The sequence below is a fragment of the Carcharhinus amblyrhynchos genome, chromosome 28 (genome assembly GCF_965287045.1).
Source record: "Carcharhinus amblyrhynchos chromosome 28, sCarAmb.v2.hapA, whole genome shotgun sequence".
NCBI classification, from domain to species: Eukaryota; Metazoa; Chordata; class Chondrichthyes; order Carcharhiniformes; family Carcharhinidae; genus Carcharhinus; species Carcharhinus amblyrhynchos.
In genome coordinates, this window is record NC_137351.1 from 8094743 (window position 1) to 8113847 (window position 19105).

Below are 19105 nucleotides of genomic sequence, written 5' to 3' on the forward strand. Positions count from 1 at the left end.
CCTAATTGTCCTTGCACATCATTTCAAACAGTACTTAACAGCCAACCATGTAGGCCACACCAGGTTAAGTACGGCAGATTACCTCGCCGTAAGACATTCGTGAACCAGGTGGGTTTTAATAACTATGTCATCATTAGACTTTTTAATTCCATATTTTTATTGAATTCAACTCAGATTCAAACTCAGGTCCCCAGAGCATTCCCCTAGGATTCTGGATTATTAATCCAATGGCAATACCACTACACCACCTCCTCCTCTGATTAAAGTTTATTTATTAGTCACAAGTAGACTTACATTCACACTGCAATGAATTTACTGTGAAAATCCCCTAGTCGCCACATTCTGACACCTGCTCGGGTACATGGAGGAGAATTTAGTATGATCAATTCACCTAACCCGCACATCTTTTGGACTGTGCAAGGAAACCTATGCAGACATAAGGAGGACATGCATACTCTGCACAGACAGTGACCCAAGCTGGGAATCAAATCTGGGTCCGTGGCACTGTGAGGCAGCAGTGCTAACCACTGTGCCACCGTAATTACTTGATTATCTGATCATCAGATTATCTGGTAATCATCACATTGGTGTTTGTTTGATCATGCTGCCTTGTTTCCTACACCAAAACAGCAACTACATTTCATGGGGAAGTGAAGACCATTGTCAATACAGAAAAATGATTTTTAACATAAAAGCTGAAAGCAAAAAGAACAGAAACATTTACTACTTCCAAAAGAATTAAACTACTTTCAAAAGATATATAGCTAATAAACATAATGAGCAGGATTTTCCGGCCATTCACACCTGTGGGATTTTCCCTTCCCACTGCAGCGAACGCAGATTTGGCTCACTGTCAAATTCTCCATCCTCTCTGGCAGTAGTGGCAGGGCGTAAACGGCCGGAGAATTCCAGCCAACATCTTTAATATTGAAAAATCTCCCAAACCACTCGAGGACATGGAGGCTTTCGAGAGAGTGCAGAAAAGGTTTACCAGGATGTTGCTTGGTATGGAGGGTATTAGCTTTGGAGGAGAGATTGAATAAATTCCAGGGAGATTGTTCTTTTACGAAGGCCAAAGGGTGACCTGAAAAAAGTTTATAAAATTATGAGGGGTATACATAGGCTGAACAGTTGGAAGCTTTTTCCCCAGGACAGAAATGACAATTACAAGGGGGCGCAACTGCAAGATAAGGGTGGGGGGCAGGGTTCAGTAGAGATGTGCAAGGGAAGATTTTTTTTTACACAGAGGGTGGTGAGCGCCTGTAATATGCTGCCAAGTGAAGTGTTGAGGCAGTTATGTTAGCCACATTTAAGACTTATCTTGATAGGCATATGAACAAATGGGGAATAGAGGGATATAACTAGTTGGTCTAGATAGGTAAAAACGATCAGCGCAGGTCCTTTGGAGGGCCAAAGGACCTGTTCCTGTGCTGAACTGCTCTTTGTAATCAAAAAAACATCACCAGCCAAGGAAATACTGGAAGGAGTAACAAAAAAATGTTGGTCAAAGAAGTGCGTTGGAGCAAGGGTTGAGGAAGTTGAAAGGTTTAAGGACAAATTCCAGAGCTGAAGATACATTTGTCAGTGACAGTGTGAAGCAAGACAATACAATAAGCCGCATGTACAAGTTACTCTCCAGCTTAGTAATTGCAATTCATGGCGTATCAGTTCTGTCATTGCTCAGCTGATTGATATAACCGAACAATACAGACCGGCAGATTCCAGTCATACTGAATCAGTAAAAGCAATATTAAAATTAGCATGATCTTCCACAAATGAGAGAGGAGATATAAACTGGCCAAGTTTCTGCTTTCCAATTCTTGGAGAGTGCTTAAGGCATGAAGAGCATTAGGTTCAGCTCGGATTCTCCCCTGACAGGATTCATTTATCTGAGCTCCCTGTTGAAGAGCAGTCACATGGGTGAGAAATTAAAAAGCTGCAGAGAACCACAGAATTATACTACAACAAGAGAAGAAATTGTCAGAAAAAAATTTGGAAGAGAGCGCAGTGGGGGTGGTTGCTGGAGAAAATCTAGAGCACAAAAATACATTGAGTATCAATTAAGACAATACTTATTGTACAGTAACCTGGCATAAATACCTCTTTAAGTGGACAGTGATGTGACTCAGCCAATATCTCCTGGTAGATGTCTCGTGTTGGTCTAGCTGCTAAATTCCACCCGAAGTAATTCAGAACTGAGTTGAAAAACATACCAATGACCCCAGTATCAATATCACACATTAGCATGTGCTGTTTTGTGAGAAAGCGAGGGCAAAATCTACAGTACAGAGGGAAAGAGATGACAGTGACTTCTTATAAAACAAGAACAGTGAAAAGTTTTTTTTAACTTTCCTATTTAATAATTGTCCAAACTATCTACAAAATGTATAACCAAAGGAATAGAAAGATAGCCAATGCAACAGACATTTGCACTCGCTCTGTACTTGCCAAAAGCGTAAGCAAAGTTAATTATAAGGGTGATCTGTGTTTCACATGCAAAAATGATGCTTAAAAGCTGGCATTTCAGAACAATTTGTAAGACAAGGGAGGGAAGAGGAGAAAGATCATTTGCAAAGCCAACTAGCCACATCAATAGAGCTGCTTTAGATGATCAAGCAGCCACTTCTAGATTCATAGCATGCAGGCCAAGTAAAGAATCATAGAATCCTACAGTACAGGAGGCAGCCATTCGGCCCATTGAGTCTGCACTGACCACAATACCATTCCAGACCTTATTCCTGTAACCCCACATATCTATCCTGCTAATCCCCGACACTAGGGTCAATTTATCCTGGCCAATCAACCTAACCCACACATCTTTGGAGCGTGGGAGGAAACCGGAGCACCAGAGGAAACCCAGGCAGACACGGGGAGAACATACAAACTCCACACAGACTGTGACCGAGGCCGGAATCGAACTCGGAGTCCTGGCGCTGTGAGGCAGCAGTGCTAACCACTGTGTCACCCCTATGATGCTAAAGAGGAACACAAGAACATGGGCAAATTGCTAAGCTATGAAATTTTTAAAAAAATTCACATGTATACATGGAGTAATAATCAGCATCTAGGGTCACTCAAAGATAGAAAAGTAGTGATTTTGGGGAAGTATTTTGGATTCACTGTCTGAAAGGGTGATAAGAGGCAGAAACCAAAATAAAAACTTGGAAATGTACTTGTGGTACCACAATCTATAAGATATAAGGAAGATGGTATTGGACTGGACCACTCCTTTTTTAACCTGGTGCACATGCAATGGACCAAATGGTCCCCCCACATTTCTGTTTTTAACAGCTTTGCAAAGAATATTTTTGTGAAAAAACACACCTGGCCTATTTACATTGGAACAATTACTATCTTTTTAAATGATATAAAAAGTATATGTATAAGATATTTGATCCATCTGGCCCAGAAGGGGGGGAAAATGAAAGAGAGAACAAAAAAAGATAAGTGAAAGCAAAAGATGTAGAAGAAAACATTATCCGGGTTTATTTTAGATAGCCACTGATGCAATCAAGCACATAACCTAAAGGGCATCCATGCATTCACACAGTTCGTCACTTGATTTGTTCTTATAATAACTAGTCCCTTGTAAAATTACTGCTTTTTAAAAATCGCATCTGCCAACAACATTGAAAATACAGAAACACCACATAAGGCATCCTCCACCTATCTACAGAATGCTTTTCAGATTATCAGCTGCTGTGCTATAATTTCAGTATTTAAACCATTTCAGAGTTTGAAAGGTGTTAATAAAACCCTCATTATATTGCTGAATGTCACACTAACCAAATCATATTTTATGACTATGACCCATTGCAAGGAGCAGTGTGTGAAAAACATGCATCTGGAATAAAGGAAAGTTAGGGTCTAATATAGTAAGGTGATACAAGTAATCCAAATTGGAACAGAATTAATGTCAAATAAGTAAAGATATGGCAGGGTAGCTCAGTCAAATGGAATTAGTGTCCTGTAATATGTGCAAAGTGTCCTAGTCAACCAACCATGGAGGAAGTGCTGTCGGCTGTAGAAACTCAGGCTCTGGGTTTCAGAGTTTGAGTAGTGGCTGGAGTCACTGTGGCACATCTGCAGGGCAGAGAGCTATGTGGATAGCACTTTCAGTAAAATGGTCACACTGCAGCATAAGGGCCTAGAAGCAGAGAGGGGATAGGGGAACATCAGACAGTCCAAGAGAACTAGGCAGGTATTGCAGGAGCCCCCGGATCCCGCTTGGAAATCACTTTTTTTGTTATGGAAGCCGGTGAGGGTGCTGGTTCCTCGGGGCAGTGTGGTCAGAGGGAGGCTTGTGGCACTATGAGCAGTTCAGCTGTACAGGAGAGGAGGAAGATGAAGGGAAAAGCAGTAGTGAGAAGCGATTTGTTAGTTAGAGGAACAGACAGGCATTTCTGTGGTCGTAGACGTGACTCCAGGCTGGTTTGTTGCCTCACTGGAGCCAAGGTTAAGGACGTCACAGAGCGACTGCAAGACATTCTTCTGGAAGACAGTGAACAGCCAGAGGTAGTGGTCCACATTGGTACAAATGACTTGATTGCATTAAGTAGGAAGGGGAAGACTTTAGGGAGCGAGGCAGAAAATTAGTGGGGGGGGGGCCGGTGTTGGTGGTGCAGAGGGGGAGGAGAAGTGATGGCACAGTTGCTCACGCTGCTGCCTCACAGCTCCAGGAACCTGGGTTCAATTCCAGACTTGAGCATCTATGTGGAGTTTGCACGTTCTTTCAGTGTCTGCATTGCTTTCCTCCAGGTGTTCCGGTTTCCTCCCACAATCCAAAAATGTGCAAGTTAGGTGAATTAGTCAAGCTAAATTGACTGAATGTCCAAAGATGTGCACATTCGGTGGATTAGCCATTGTAAATGCACAGGGTTACAAGGAAAGGGTGGAGGGGAGGGCCTGAGTGGAATGCTCTTTCGGAGAGTCAGTGCAGACTCAAAGGGCTGAATAGCCTCTTTCTGCACTGTCAGGATTCTAATAGAAAGCAGGACCTCAAATGTAGTTATCTCTGGATTGCTCCCTAGAACTGGGAGGATAAGGCAGATGAATGAATGGCTAGAAAGATGGTGCGGGAGGGAAGGTTTTAGCTTCCTGAGATATTGGGACTGGCTTTGGAGAAGGTGGCACTGAACAAGCTGGACTGGTTGCACCTGAACAGACATGGGGCTGAGTTTCTCATGGTCTCTTCTGCTAGTGCTGTTAGGAGGGGCTTTAAACTAATTTGGCAGTGATGTGGGAACCAAGGAGAAATATTACAGAGGAATACCAGAATGCACTAATTTAGAGAACAATAAAATAAAGTCAAGAGTAGCAGTTAATAAGTGAAGTCAAGAGAAAGTAATGATGTCTAAATTAGGATTACTGTGCATGTATGTGAATTCAGAGTACAGTAAATAAGATTGGGGAATTACAGGCACAGATTGCATTGCAAAAATATTCACAGGGTATTAGATAATTACTTAAATAGAAATAACATGCAGGGTGCAGGGAAAAGGCAGGGGAATGGCACTAAGTCACAATTCTTGCTTGGAGAGCTAGTGCAGGCAACATGGGTCAAATGGCCTCTCTCTATGCCAAAAAAATTCTGTGATCTTCCCTTGCTTTGGTCTCCACAGTTGAATTGATTATACAGATCAGATGGCAATAAGGAAAAGAAGATACATGGGCAGACTGTCAGGAAGATAATGGCTGGAATTTTACCACCTCACCTGCCCCAAGCTTGCAGAAAGACATTCTCTGTTGGCCTTGGGCAGGATCTTACGTGCCTCGGGTGGGCGAGGCAGTAAAATTCTGGCAAATGTGTGCATTTGCAATTTGACATGTATACATACTAATGCACGTACAAATAAGCATATACAAATACAAGCAGATTTACCTTTTTAAAAGTGTTTCGGCAATGTGAACCACCCACAAATAGTTGGGCAGATCCAGGTTATACTTGAACAGCAGACTAATGTATATATTGCCAACGGAAGAAAAGGGCTGATATTCCGTACTAAGCCTGGAAAATTCTGTGACCACCAAAGCACTCCTCAGGCAGCAGCAAAGTATGATGCGTGGAAAGTGGTCCGATGCCTTCAGGTGCAAGTGGGCATCATGGATCTACAAAGAAAAATTCCAAAGCTTCAAACAGAATGAGAAGCATCCGTGTTTTCATTATATATTAACTTTTAAATTCTTCAGCGGTTTTCAGCTTTACATTGCTGCTCATTAATTAACAGATTCCACACCCTTGCAGATTTGGAGTATGAAGCTTTGATATTAATTAGCTCAGACATGATGTGACCAGGACTGGTTATTTTGTAGATATTGGCACCAATACCTAAGGGAACTTTGTAGATAGCAAATAGGTTTTGTAGAGTCAGGAGATGAGTTACTCACTGTAGAATTTGCAGCTTTTGGCCTGCTGTTAAAGATGTGGAGATGCCGGCGTTGGACTGGGGTAAACACAGTAAACACGACAACGCAGAGTCGCTGAGCGGAGACTGATAACCAAGTTCTGCGCACATGAGGACGGTCTCAACAAGGATCATAGGCTCATGTTGCACTATCTGTAACCCCCATGACTTGCCTGGGTTTGCAAAACCTCACGAACTGTACTGTCTGGAGATAATACACATCTCTTTAACCTGTGCTCAGTGCTCCTTCCACTCACATTGTTCGCCACTTTAAGACTTGAATAGCAGGATAGATGTAAAGATTCGCATTCTAATCAGTAATCTGTAAACTGTCTGTGCTTTATATGCTCTGTCTGAGGCCAGAACTCTTCATTCACCTGACGAAGAGGGAACCTTGAAAGCTTGTGAATTTACTATCAAATAAATCGGCTGGACTTAAACCTGGTGTTGTCAGACTTCTTACTGCAGTTAAAGACACAGTATTTACATGGCTGATCCAGTTAAGATTCTGATTAACAGTAACCCCAAGATGTTGATGGTCGGGGATTCAACGATGCTAATGCCTCTTAATATCACAGGGAAAATGGTGAAATTCTCTCTTGTTAGAGAGAGTCGATGCCTGGCACTTGAATGGCACGCATGTTACTTGCTATGCATCAGACCGGCCTGACTGTGATCCAGGTCTTGCTGCATGCTTGTATGGACTACTTGAGTGTCTGGAGTTTCGAATGGTTATGAACAATATGTTAGCATCCCCAGCTCTGACTTTATGATGGAAAGAATCACTGAAGATTGTTGGGACTGAGACACTGCTCTGAAGATCTCCTGCAGTAATGTGCTAGGGCTGAGATGTTTTTATTTTATCCTTTCATTGGCCTCTGACAATTACATTCATCTATTGTGTTCATTAGGATTCCAAACAGCGAAGCGTTTTCTCCAGTTGCCAGAATTTTTTTAGCAAGGCTCCTGAATGTCCCACTTGATGAAATGCTGCCTTAATGTCAAGGGCAGTCACTCTTACTGTACCAAGCAAACAAAGTCTCAATGGGACAAAATCTCTAATGGCACTGCTGGAACATTTGAAATAGTATGTGCAAGTACAAAAATTTCACATCACTGTTACTCTTTCATAGAATCCTACAGTGCAGAAGGAGGCCAATCAGCCCATCGAGTCTACACCGACCACAATCCCAAACTGGCCCTATCCCCATAACCCCATGCATTTAGCCTAGCTAGTCCCCTTGATACCAAGGGGCAATTTAGCATGGCCAATCCACCTAACCTGCACATCTTTGGACTGTGGGAAGAAACCGGAGTACCCGGAGGAAGCCCACGCAGACAAGGGGAGAATGTGCAAAGTCCACACAGATAGTGACCCAAGCCAGGAATCAAATCAGGTCCCTAGCATTGTGAGGTAGCAGTGCTAACCACCACGCCACCCCAGTTTTTACTGAAAACCTAGTGAGAAAGAAAAGACATTGTGATTGCATTAAAATGTCAGCTATCTACTATTAAGCTCTATCAATATCATAGGGGGTTAAGGGTTATGGGGAGAGGGCGGGAAAGTGGAACTGAGCTACAACAGATCAGCCATGATCTTATTGAATGGCGGGGCAGGCTCGAAGGGCTAGATGGCCTACTCCTGCTCCTATTTCTTATGTTCTTATGTTCTTAAAGCACTGAAATGGTCATCTGCTTCACTGATAACGTTACTTTAAATTTTCACTGTCAGGCTGTTAACACTGGAGATATATTATGTTGGCTCCTAGCTAGCTATACAGCTCTTGACTGTAATTTCTGCTTCTTTCTGGAAACTCTGGGCTGGGCCACAAGGTGGAGCATTTTGCAGTCTTCAGGGGAAGACATAGGATTGTACAACCAGGTCAGCATCAAAGACTTGTGAACTGCAGAACAAACGGCATCAAGAAATCCGTGGGGAAATGTGAACCAGGCTTACTCAGAAAATGATAACCCACTTATTAGCTAACAGCTCTTCAAAGCAGCTTTGTTGAAAGTTATTCCTCTCTAACACACAAACAAGATAAATAACATAGGTCTTCAGGTTACTAAACAAACATCACACTGGACCACTTAAGCGTCAAAGTTATAAAGTAACTGTGATACAATGTCAGTAGCTGACTAATCTTTCAGCAACCCACCACATTCAACTATCACATAAACCACACTGTCTTACAGTATCACTTACATATGTAAAGGTATACCTGTGAGCTAGGAAGTTTAGTTCAGCATTATCTGATACAGATGTACAGCCGTCCTTTACCCTAATGGTACACAGCTTAGACAGCCAGCAGATACATTGAAACTACCTCCAGTCCAGGATAGCGACAGTTGTCCAATTTACCTTTCCAGATCAAAGAGGATACAGTCCATTATAAACTGCACAGGGAAAATAGAGGAACTGCAAGGAAAAATACTTTTAAAAAGCCAAATTTTATACCTCCACTTGTGCTCCAGGCCGCAAACCACGTCCACAATTTACAACTTGTTGATAGGCCACACAAAGACCAAATTTCCCATCCAGCTCATAAAGGCCTGCTGTAATGTTTATTACCTTACTTATCACACCCTAAAACAAAAAGAGAAATCAATAGGCTAATCAACACTTCATGCACAATCTTCCCAAGCCATAGAGGTTAAAAAAAAGGGACAGGATGGACAGGTTGGGCCAAAGGATCTGTTTCCATGCTGTAGACTTCTATGATTCCATGACCTCTAAAGTACAGAGTTTTGACCATCCAAGGGACTGGACACAAATCGACCCCTGCAATTTACGAGACTGACAGATCCATCATTGGAAAGCAGATCCAAAAAGAGCCCAAGTACTTCCTTACATAGGAAGCCATGGATAATTCTGGTGAGCAGTCACTCTCACTGGCTGCATCTTCCAGTGATTGCAACAGTACCACAGGAGCTGCAGACGAAGCTCAATCAGCACATTTCTAGCATTGGTGTCAGAAGACCAAGATCAATATAACAATCTTAAAAGAGGGGGTCTCACTCCTCCAAGAAACATAGTCACTCCCTGTTGTAAATGCACTTTCTTGATTGCAAAACGTTTCATAGGGCTCTCCTGATGACTCAGATGGTTATGGTACAGACATCGGAGCAGGGCACACCAGTCAAGTTCCATTTTGATCTTTGGTCCCAGGTATGTTAACCACCATCAGCAGGGACAGAAATAGGCTATTGCACCTTGCCTCGGCACTCTTGAATTATGAGGAGAAAAACTGGTTCGGATTCTCACTTTAAACAGCTGTTTAGCACCTATGCTGGAAAATACCTGCATGGGGACATTAGAATTAAGCAGCAATGGGTTTGGTTGTGGTATTCCCCATGATTGAATAACCTGCTAACACCCATTTGTCAATTGCAGGAGGTTCTCAAAAGGTACCAAACAGTCGACTGCTTTTTAATCTTCAGAAATGAAGATGGGCAAGTGGGTGAAGTGACAGTGGGTGATCATTTCAGGGATAGTGACTACAATTCAGTTAGATTAGTATTATTATGGAAAAGGACAGAAACAGATCTGAAGTAAAAGTTTTAAACTGGGGGAAGGTAAATTTTACAAAATTGAGAAGTGATTTGGCAGAGATGGATGGGACAAAACTGCTAAAAGGTAACTCAGTGGAAAGTGAGACCCTTAGGGTACAAGCAGACATGTTCCCTCCACAAATAAGAATGGTGTGCTGCCAAATATAGACCATCATGGTTGTCTAGAAAAATACAGGGAAAGATTAAAAAGAAAAAGAAAGCTTACGATAGTCGCTAAAAATTCAATACTTCAGATAACCTAGAGGAGCATAGAAAGTACAAAGATCAAGTAAAGAAAGAAATAAGGAAATCAAAGAGGGCATGAAAAAATATCGACAAACAAGATTAAGGAAAATTCAAGGATGTTTTACCAGTACATAAAGAGCAAAAGGGTAATAAAGGAAAAAGTATGTCCTACCAGTGATGAAGAAGGGAACTTGTGTGAGGATGCAGATGCTTTGGGGAAAGTTTTAAACGAATGTTTTTTGTCTCCGTATTCGCAAAGGAAAGGGATTATGCGGATATGGTAATCCAAGAGGAGCAGTATGAAACAATGGGCAACATAATTACATATAATTTCTATGGTTTACTTGAGCAGATGAATAAGAGAATGGAAAAAAAAGGACCCCTCTCTCCTGCAAAGATTCTCCCCGCCTTCAGTTTATGTTCTCCATCCATGATTAGATAGATTTTAAAATTAAAAGTCAAACAAGACAAAATTCAACATACTAAACAAAAAACAATACAAGCTACAATGATACAGTCAAATTCCAAATGTGGGGTTCCCATTAAAAAAAGTAATTTCTACAGTCAAGTGCCTTTGTCCAAGGGATTATGCAAAATATCACTTTGAAGGGACCCAAAAACTTATCTTATGACCTCTGCACATCCAATCCCCATATTCATGCCCAACACAAAACACCAAATACTCACACGGTAAGAGCATATTTTGGACTCTCTGTTCTCAAACACTTCTTCTACAGTGTTTTGATTCGACCAGTCCACAGAAGATCTATTTTGGCAAGATTCTTCTTTAGAAGCAAGTGATATTAGCTCATGGTTAGAAGTCTCCTTCATATCTGAAATATGCATAAATTCTGCCAGTGTTTGTTCCTTTGCAGACCCCTCATTGTAAAGGTAGAAGTCAGAAGATGATGACACTACAAACACCTTATAATTGGTGCCCTGTAGGCTGGAAACGAAGACCTTCGTTATGACATATTGTTTTGAAACTTCTAAGCAGCGATGCCACATTAGCTTCGCGGGAACCTAAAATAAGAACATAATTGGGACATTGAGGCTGAAACAACAAGATTTCTATACAGTTAAGATCATAGTGCAATTCCCCCCTTCAAAACAATGGTCAACAGATTAGAAAGACTGTGATGTGCAAGAGCTGACCATTCAATGGCAAAGGGCAAAACCTATGCGAGATGATGAGAATATGTCATATCTGTAAGAGAAATGTGTTGCATTCTATATTTTCCAATGAACCAAAGCCCTCAGTTAATTTTAAAGGATCATCCAAGCACTTAGAACTGTAAAGGTAGGTACACTAGTTCCAGCAGATGGTGTTGTCAGGCATACATTGATTCTATGCAATGTCACAAAAGCCAGGGCTGCAGCATGTTATTTTACTCAAAGACCACTTTGAAGGATAGACAGAAAAATCCAATTAAAGCCAAGGAAAGCACACAGATTTACACAATGGAGTCAATGATTACTCAGTTTCATGGAGAAGATTGCGGAATTACTGCAAGCCAATGAGTTCAAATAGCAATCATTTACTGTTGCTATTCAGAGGCTCAAAGTTGATGGACCAAAAGGCATAATTTAGATGATTGTTATAGGCAACATTTATTACTACTTCAGATAAAGATGTGCTAAGCATTCTGCTACGCTAATATGTTTGGATTGAAATCTGGCTGTGCAATATTTTTAGCAAATAAAATAAAACATTTGTATGCAAGTCTTAGGCCACCTCTTTAGAACGATTTTAACCTCATTAAATCAATTATGCTTTCATAAACAATTTCTGCAAGATTATTAACTCTTTACTGTCACACAGCTATACTGGAACACAGCTTTATTTACAGTTCCTACTTTCATGATTAATATTGTGTCCTGCTACAGCGTTGAGACATTTCAAAATGGTAAGCAAGTGACACAAAAGAAATCAAACAAGCGTCTAAGACCTATGTGTTGATCATAACTTTACTTCACAGTTGATACAAACACCAAAGCAAACATCATTTTCACCGCGAGCACATAGGATTTTATTAGTGCTAAACTGGGAAAACGTTTACATTCGAACAGTGAATTATCAAATGTTTGACCATTGCAGATGTTAAACATATGCCCAAGGGTACTTTGCCACAAGTTCATAAAAACAGACTCAGCTACCCAAAGAAAAGCTACTGTCAATGCAGAAGCTTTTTTTCATTAATGCAACATCAGAAATAATTGTTAACAAAATCAACAGATGCAGAACACTTTCTTGAACGTTTTCAAAATGGGAAGTCTATGGTTAAAGCAAATCAATGCATGAAATGATTGCACAAATCATTGCACAAACCGCAAATGTCAATTGATAAGCAGCGCGTACTGTAAAATTGAGTTTATTCCATGAGGCCAGTTACCATTTTATTAAAAAGTAGCTTTTTTTAAAAAAATAAACCACACCTGAACGACAACTGGAAGACATGTGTCAGTTTCAAAGGAGTTGAGAAAGAAGAAGAAGAAGGTTTTCCCTCGGATACTTAAAACCGAACTGAGATGGCTGAGTTCTCCAGCTATGTTCAGCTTCACTTTACGGCAACGAAACCTTGACAAGGTCAGAATACGATTACTGACACATACCATCCATGACAGAGGGTTGTAACACAGCAAAATGCAATCAATATCTTCCCAAGAGTTGGTGACAAAATGACAAGATCAACCGTCTGTCATATGATTTCATGAGCAAAGATATTGATTACTTCACACCACTGAGCCACACAAATTTATATAGCATGTTATACACGTAATTGTGCAAAAGAAGAATTCAAGACATAGAAATTTTGTCATACTCAGACCACTTCGTTGGCCGTCAAAATAAAGTATTCAAGTAATCCTATCCATCAGCCTGAGTTCATAACATCAATTATCTATTGATTTTATCCATCTTCCCACTGTTACCTCAGATTTCTTAAGCACATTAAGAAGAGGGTTATTATTTTGGCAGACTGGAAAGCACATTAGCGTACATGTAATATTGTACCACACATACGATTCTCTCTCCCAAAGGTCAGATGTTTCATGGGTTTGGAATGGGAACTTGTGTTTAAAACTGCAAGCTGAGAGCAAATCCTCTGCTTGCCTTGCAACAGATATAGTGATAAATATAAACTGTCTCATTCATATTGTCATTCAGTAGCACAGAACTTGAGCATTGCCAGAAAAGAGACATATTGAAGATTTTCAGCTTGCACTTAGCCGAGATGGAGAGCTTTGACATGTCTCTTTTTTCAACAATGTCTCATTCATCGTCTTTCATTTTAAGATCAAGGCAGTGTCATTTGGAAACCAATATAGATCAACAAGAGTGGGTTTGATGGGTGAGCAAGATTCAGTTTCCATTTGATAGAACAGAGCTTTTGCAGGGTGAAGAATGAGAAACCAGTGGGAGAGCATTGGAATGGCCAAATCTGGAGGTGACAAAAAACACAAATGAGGGTTTCAATAACAGATGAGCTGCAGTTATGGCAGAGACAGGAAATGCTATGTAAGAGGAAGTAGGCAATCCCTGTGTTAGAGAGGATATGGCAGCATAGGGAAAAGATGCATATCAGAAATTCAGCTCATGAGCCTTAAATGAAACACTGAAGTTGTAAACAATCTAGTTCAGCCTGAGACAGGGAGGGGAACCAGAATCACAGACGAGGAAATGAGAGTTTTGTGCAGGGGGCCAGAGACAGTTGGCTCACTCTTCCCAATGTTGAACTAAAGGAAATATTAATTATAATTAGTACAATGATAAAACCTTGCTTTTATTTGTAAAACAATATTTCCAGATCACAAAGCTGGATTGCTAAGTTACTTTTGAATCATTCACCTGCTTCATGACAGACAACAATGGTTAGAATTAGCAAGTACTCCTTTCCCTTCCACAAGTAGGTGTTTTTTTCCCCCTTTCGTGACATGATGGCAGAGTGGTTAGCGCTACTGCCTTACCAGTGCCAGGCACCCTGGTTCAATTCCAGCCTTGGGTGACAGTCTGTGTGGAGTTTGCACATTGTCCCAGAGTCTGTGTGGGTTTCCTCCCACAGTCCAAAGATGGGAAGGTTAGGTTGATTGGCCATGTTCAATTGTCCCTTAGTGTCCCCAGTATATAGGTTAGAGGGGCAAATACGCGAGGTTACAGAATGAGCCTGGGTAAGAGTGGGTGCAGACTTGATAGACTGAATAGCCTCCTTCTGCACTGTAGGGATTCTATGATTCAAACACAGGTTTCATCAGTTTATTTTCTATTTGATTTCAGGCTAAAGATTTTGGAATTTAGATGTCAGTTTGATAAATTTATTGGTACATTCTCAAAAACATTTGCTGGATGACCACAGAATTTCTTCACTATATTTTTGCTTATTTAAATACTAATGCATTTTTTTGTTTCAAAGGTTAAATTATGCAAAATTCATCTTGTTTAAGTATTTTGATTGCTTTAGCTTTACATAGACTTAGAATCTAGAGGTTCATTGCCTACTAAACTTTGTCATCCTGGCACCTCCAATGTTTAGCTTTGAATCAGGTTCCATTGGGAAATGGGGTTTCAGATTTTTGTTTTTGAAAGTCTATCCTGGTTTTAAAAAATTGAAAATGTGTGGATCTTATCTACACTGATTAGGAATTATTAATATTTCAAGAATCACATGTCGATATTGCATCAGAAATATATTCTCACTTCACTCTCAGGTGCAGAAGTACTGAATATTCTATACACAGTTGCTCTGACAACATAAAATTGAAGTGAGACGGTATTACACATAAGCCTTTTCAGCCAAAAAAAGTTTTTTTTTTAAGAAAACAACCAGACAAAATAGATAAATACATTGATATACATAGGCTTTGTTACAGGAAAACATTAAATAAAATCACAGTTGTCCTAAATTAAGGGAAATGAAACTCACGCATTACTTAACTATTAAAGCTGTATCTAAACATCTTTCAATATGCATGTCCTACCCTTTGTCCAGGAGATGGATTGCTGAATCTGGCAGTAAAACATTTAGTGCACGTGATGGCAAAAGGCTTCCAATGAAAAGTTTTGGAAACACAAGAAAGGGTGCTTCAATTATTTCAAGGTAGCCAGCTTCGTTCCCACTGGGTCTCCAAACCGTATCGCTCTGTGGAATATAACTCCAGCTTGGAAACAGTACCAAATGCCCTAACCACCGAGCATTCAGTTTGATAATCTAGCCAAAAATTGCAAAAGACAAAAGATAAATAACATTGTTTGGAACTTACATTTCACAAGTAAATCACAAATACATTGCACGTCAAGGGGAAATGAAAAAAAATCAATTATTTGAAAACATGTTTATAGGAAATCTGGTTGAGACCATCTAAAATAGAAGTGGAATGTATTTATTTGTCTTTACTGCAATTTATTGATCAAGCAGGTCAAGTAGTTCTGTGGAAGTCCACTGCCAATTATGCAGGTCCAATATTTAACTTGGGACCAGGAGACTAGCAAGAATTGGTTGCCAAGATATTTTAAATTGGGAATAATCGATATAAATACATCAGAAAAATACAAATTGGATTATGTAAAGCAGACTCTTCATTTTTATGGATATTGGATCGCCTCTCTTAGGACACAGTTATTAATAGACTGTTGCGCTTATTGAATAGTGGAATTCACTCAGTGAATTCACTCACTGAATGTGCCTTTTCTATCACTTTGATAGATTTCTCATTAGTTGCATTGATCAAGCTTGCATCAGGCACCGTCCCACCCCCATTCAGGATGCACTTCATTCATTGTTCGGAGCCAAAAACTGGCACTGAGCAAACAGCTCATGGACAAAATGCTGGCAAGCAGTGCCAAATGACAGTTTCAGACTGCTGATCGGTAAGTTGAACAAGAGTTCCAAAGTACTCACTCAACCTTCCATTAGCATCTGGGTGGTATTGCAGATATATACTAGCTGGCTAAATTGCACTGAAGCTTATTATTGATTTGCACTTTAAGCAGCGGAGTAGAACTCTGTGTACAGCAGTAGTTTCAGTATAGGAACACTCCTTTAGGAACGCTCAGCAGAGGAATACTGGAACTGTTATCTTCTGATTAGGTAGATCTATCTACCTATCAAAATTGATCACTACAACCAGTTTCCACTACCTCAAAAACTGCATTTTGTTGGACAATTTTATGTAAACATTTAGCATAGCAATATATTCATCTCATCATAAATAGTTTTTTAAATTTTATTCCAGAAACCGGAAGTGGTTTGCAAAGGGACTTGGGTAGTTTTTTTTCCTTACCATAAATTGGACTGGTCAGGAATCCCGATACGCTACAGAGGTAGAGGACCCCACCCTCCCACCTCCTCTAACCTAAAAAAGAGAGAGAGAGAGGGGCTCGGAGTGAGAACAGATAAGTTTGTTTTTGTTTTTGTTGTGTGAGCTGGAAGGGCTTTGACTCACAGGGCCCAAGCGAAAAGGATGAGGCAAGGTAAGTTTATAAGTTTTTATTACTTTTTTTCTTTGTATTACTAAAAAGGGCAAGTATGAGTGTGAGGCCAGTATGTTGTTGCCAATGCAATATGTGGGAGGTCCTGGAGGCTCCTGGTCTCCCAGACATTCATATCGGTGCTCGGTGTGTGAAGCTGCAGTGCCTAAGGGACCAGGTTAAGGAACTGGAACTGCAACTCAAGGACCTTCATCTCATTAGAGAGAATTGACAAGAGCTACCGGCAAGTGGTCACAGGAGGTAAGGAGGTAATTGACAGGAGCTACCGGCAAGTGGTCACACCGGGGCAATGGGAAGAAGGCAAGTGGGTCACAGTTAGGAAGGGGAAAGCTCACGTGATGGAGAGCACGCCAGTGGATGTCCTCCTTCAAAATAAGTACTCCTGTCTGAGTACTGCTGGGGGGGGAACAGCTCACCTCGGGGAGGAAGCAGTGGCCAGGTCTCTGGAGCTGAGCCTGACCCAGTACTCCAAAAAAGTAAGAGAAAGAGCAGCAAGGCAGTGTTAATAGGAGACTCCATAGTGAGGGGATCAGACAAGCGTTTTTGCGGATGCAGACGGGAGTCGTGGATGGTGGTTTGCCTCCCTGGAGTGGGATCCGGGATGTCTCTGGATGCGTCCCAGACATCCTGAAAAGGAGAGGGTGAGGAGCTGGAGGTTGTGGTTCATATAGGTACCGCTGAATTAGGTAGAAAGAGGGAAGGGGTCATGAAAAGGGATTATAGGGAATAAGGTAGACAGCTGAGAAAGAGGAACGCAAAGGTAGTAATCTCAGGATTGCTGCCTGCGCCGCGGGAGAGTGAGAGCAGAAATGGAATGAGGTGGAGGGTGAATGCGTGGCTGAGGTACTGGAGCAGGGGGCAGGGATTCCAGTTCCTGGATCATGCGGACCTCTTTAGGGGCAGGTGTGACCTGTTCAGTAAAGACGGGTGGCACTTGAATCCCAGGGGGACCAATATCTTGGCGGGAAGATTGGCTAGGGCTACGGGGGGACGGGGGACTTTAAACTAGAAAGGTTGGGAGGAGGGAATAGAGATGAGGAGACAGAGCAAGGAGGTTAGCTCCCAGGTAGAGAAGGACCGTAGACAGTATGAGAGAGAGGTTAGACGGGTAATGGAGAAGGCAAGTGCCCAGACCAAGGGTCTGAGGTGTGTCTATTTTAACGCCAGGAGTGTAGTGAACAAAGTAGATAAGCTTAGGGCGTGGATTGCTGCTTGGGAATGTGATGTGGTGGCCATTACAGAGACTTGGATGTCTCAGGGACAGGACTGGGTACTTCAGGTGCCAGGATTCAGATGCTTCAGGAAGGACAGGGAGGGGGGCAAAAGGGGTGGCGGAGTGGCACTGTTGATCAGGGACAGTGTCATGGCTGCAGAGAAGGTGGATGCCGTGGAGGGACTGTCTACGGAGTCTCTGTGGGCGGAAGTTAGGATCAGAAAAGGGTCGATAACTTTGCTGGGTGTTTTCTATAGGCCGCCCAATAGTGACAGGGAAGTTGAGGTGCAGATAGGGAAACAGATCCTAGAGAGATGTAGTAATAACAGAGTTGTCGTGATGGGGGACTTTAATTTCCAAAACATCGACTGGAATATCCCTAGGGTAAGGGGTTTGGATGGGGAGGAGTTTGTTAGGTGTGTTCAGGAGGGTTTCCTGACACAGCACGTGGATAAGCCTATGAGAGGAGAGGCTGTACTTGACCTGGTGCTGGCTAATGAACCAGGACAGGTGACGGATCTCTCAGTGGGAGAGCATCTCAGGGATGGAGATCATAATTATATCTCCTTCACGATAGCATTGGAAAGAGATAGGATCAGGCAGGCTAGGAAGGTGTTTGTCTGGAGTAAGGGGTAATATGATGACATCAGGCAGACAATTGGACGAGTAAACTGGAAGGTGTTGTTCTTGGGGAAAAGTACTGAAGGATGGTGGCGGATTTTCAAGGAATGCTTGACTGGAGCTCTGCACGACAACGTTCCGATGAGACAAGGAGGTTTTGGTAGGTCGCAGGAGGTGCACGAAGGTTGTGGTGAACCTGGTCAGGAAGAAAAGAAAGGTGTATAAAAGGTTCAGAGAGCTAAGAGATGTTAAGGATCTACAGGAATATAAGGCTTGTAGAAAGGAGCTTAAAAACGAAATTAGGAGAGCCAGAAGGGGACATGAGAAGGCCTTGGCGGGTAAAATTAAGGAGAATCCCAAGGCATTCTACAAATATGTGAAGGGTAAAAGGATGAGAAAAGGGGTAGGACCTATAAAAGGTGAAGGGGGAAAAGTCTGTGTGGAACCGGAAGAAATTGCAGAGGTGCTTAATGAGTACTTTGCCTCAGTATTCACGGTGGAAAGTGATCTAGGAGGTCGTACTACAGGTTTGCGGCAGACTGAAAAGATTGAGTATGTGGATATTAAGAAAGGTGTGTTGGAACT

General features: G+C 41.6%; 1 protein-coding gene across 2 annotated transcripts in view; it reads right to left on the reverse strand.

The window, feature by feature from the left end:
* ctc1 (CTS telomere maintenance complex component 1) overlaps positions 1-19105 on the reverse strand; it is a 94020-nt gene that overhangs the window by 57154 nt on the left and 17761 nt on the right. Inside the window, exons 1-7 of one of the 2 annotated variants that reach the window (XM_080214370.1) lie at positions 16479-16496; positions 15177-15406; positions 12639-12780; positions 10890-11225; positions 8863-8991; positions 5882-6108; positions 2101-2278 (exon numbers count right to left, since the gene is read on the reverse strand). In XM_080214370.1, the coding sequence (XP_080070496.1) occupies positions 2101-2278; positions 5882-6108; positions 8863-8991; positions 10890-11225; positions 12639-12780; positions 15177-15406; positions 16479-16481 (1245 nt within the window). In that variant the 5' untranslated portion in view covers positions 16482-16496. Of the gene's footprint in view, positions 1-2100; positions 2279-5881; positions 6109-8862; positions 8992-10889; positions 11226-12638; positions 12781-15176; positions 15407-16478; positions 16497-19105 lie in introns of those variants that run through there. The other variant, XM_080214369.1, reaches the window with a different exon arrangement.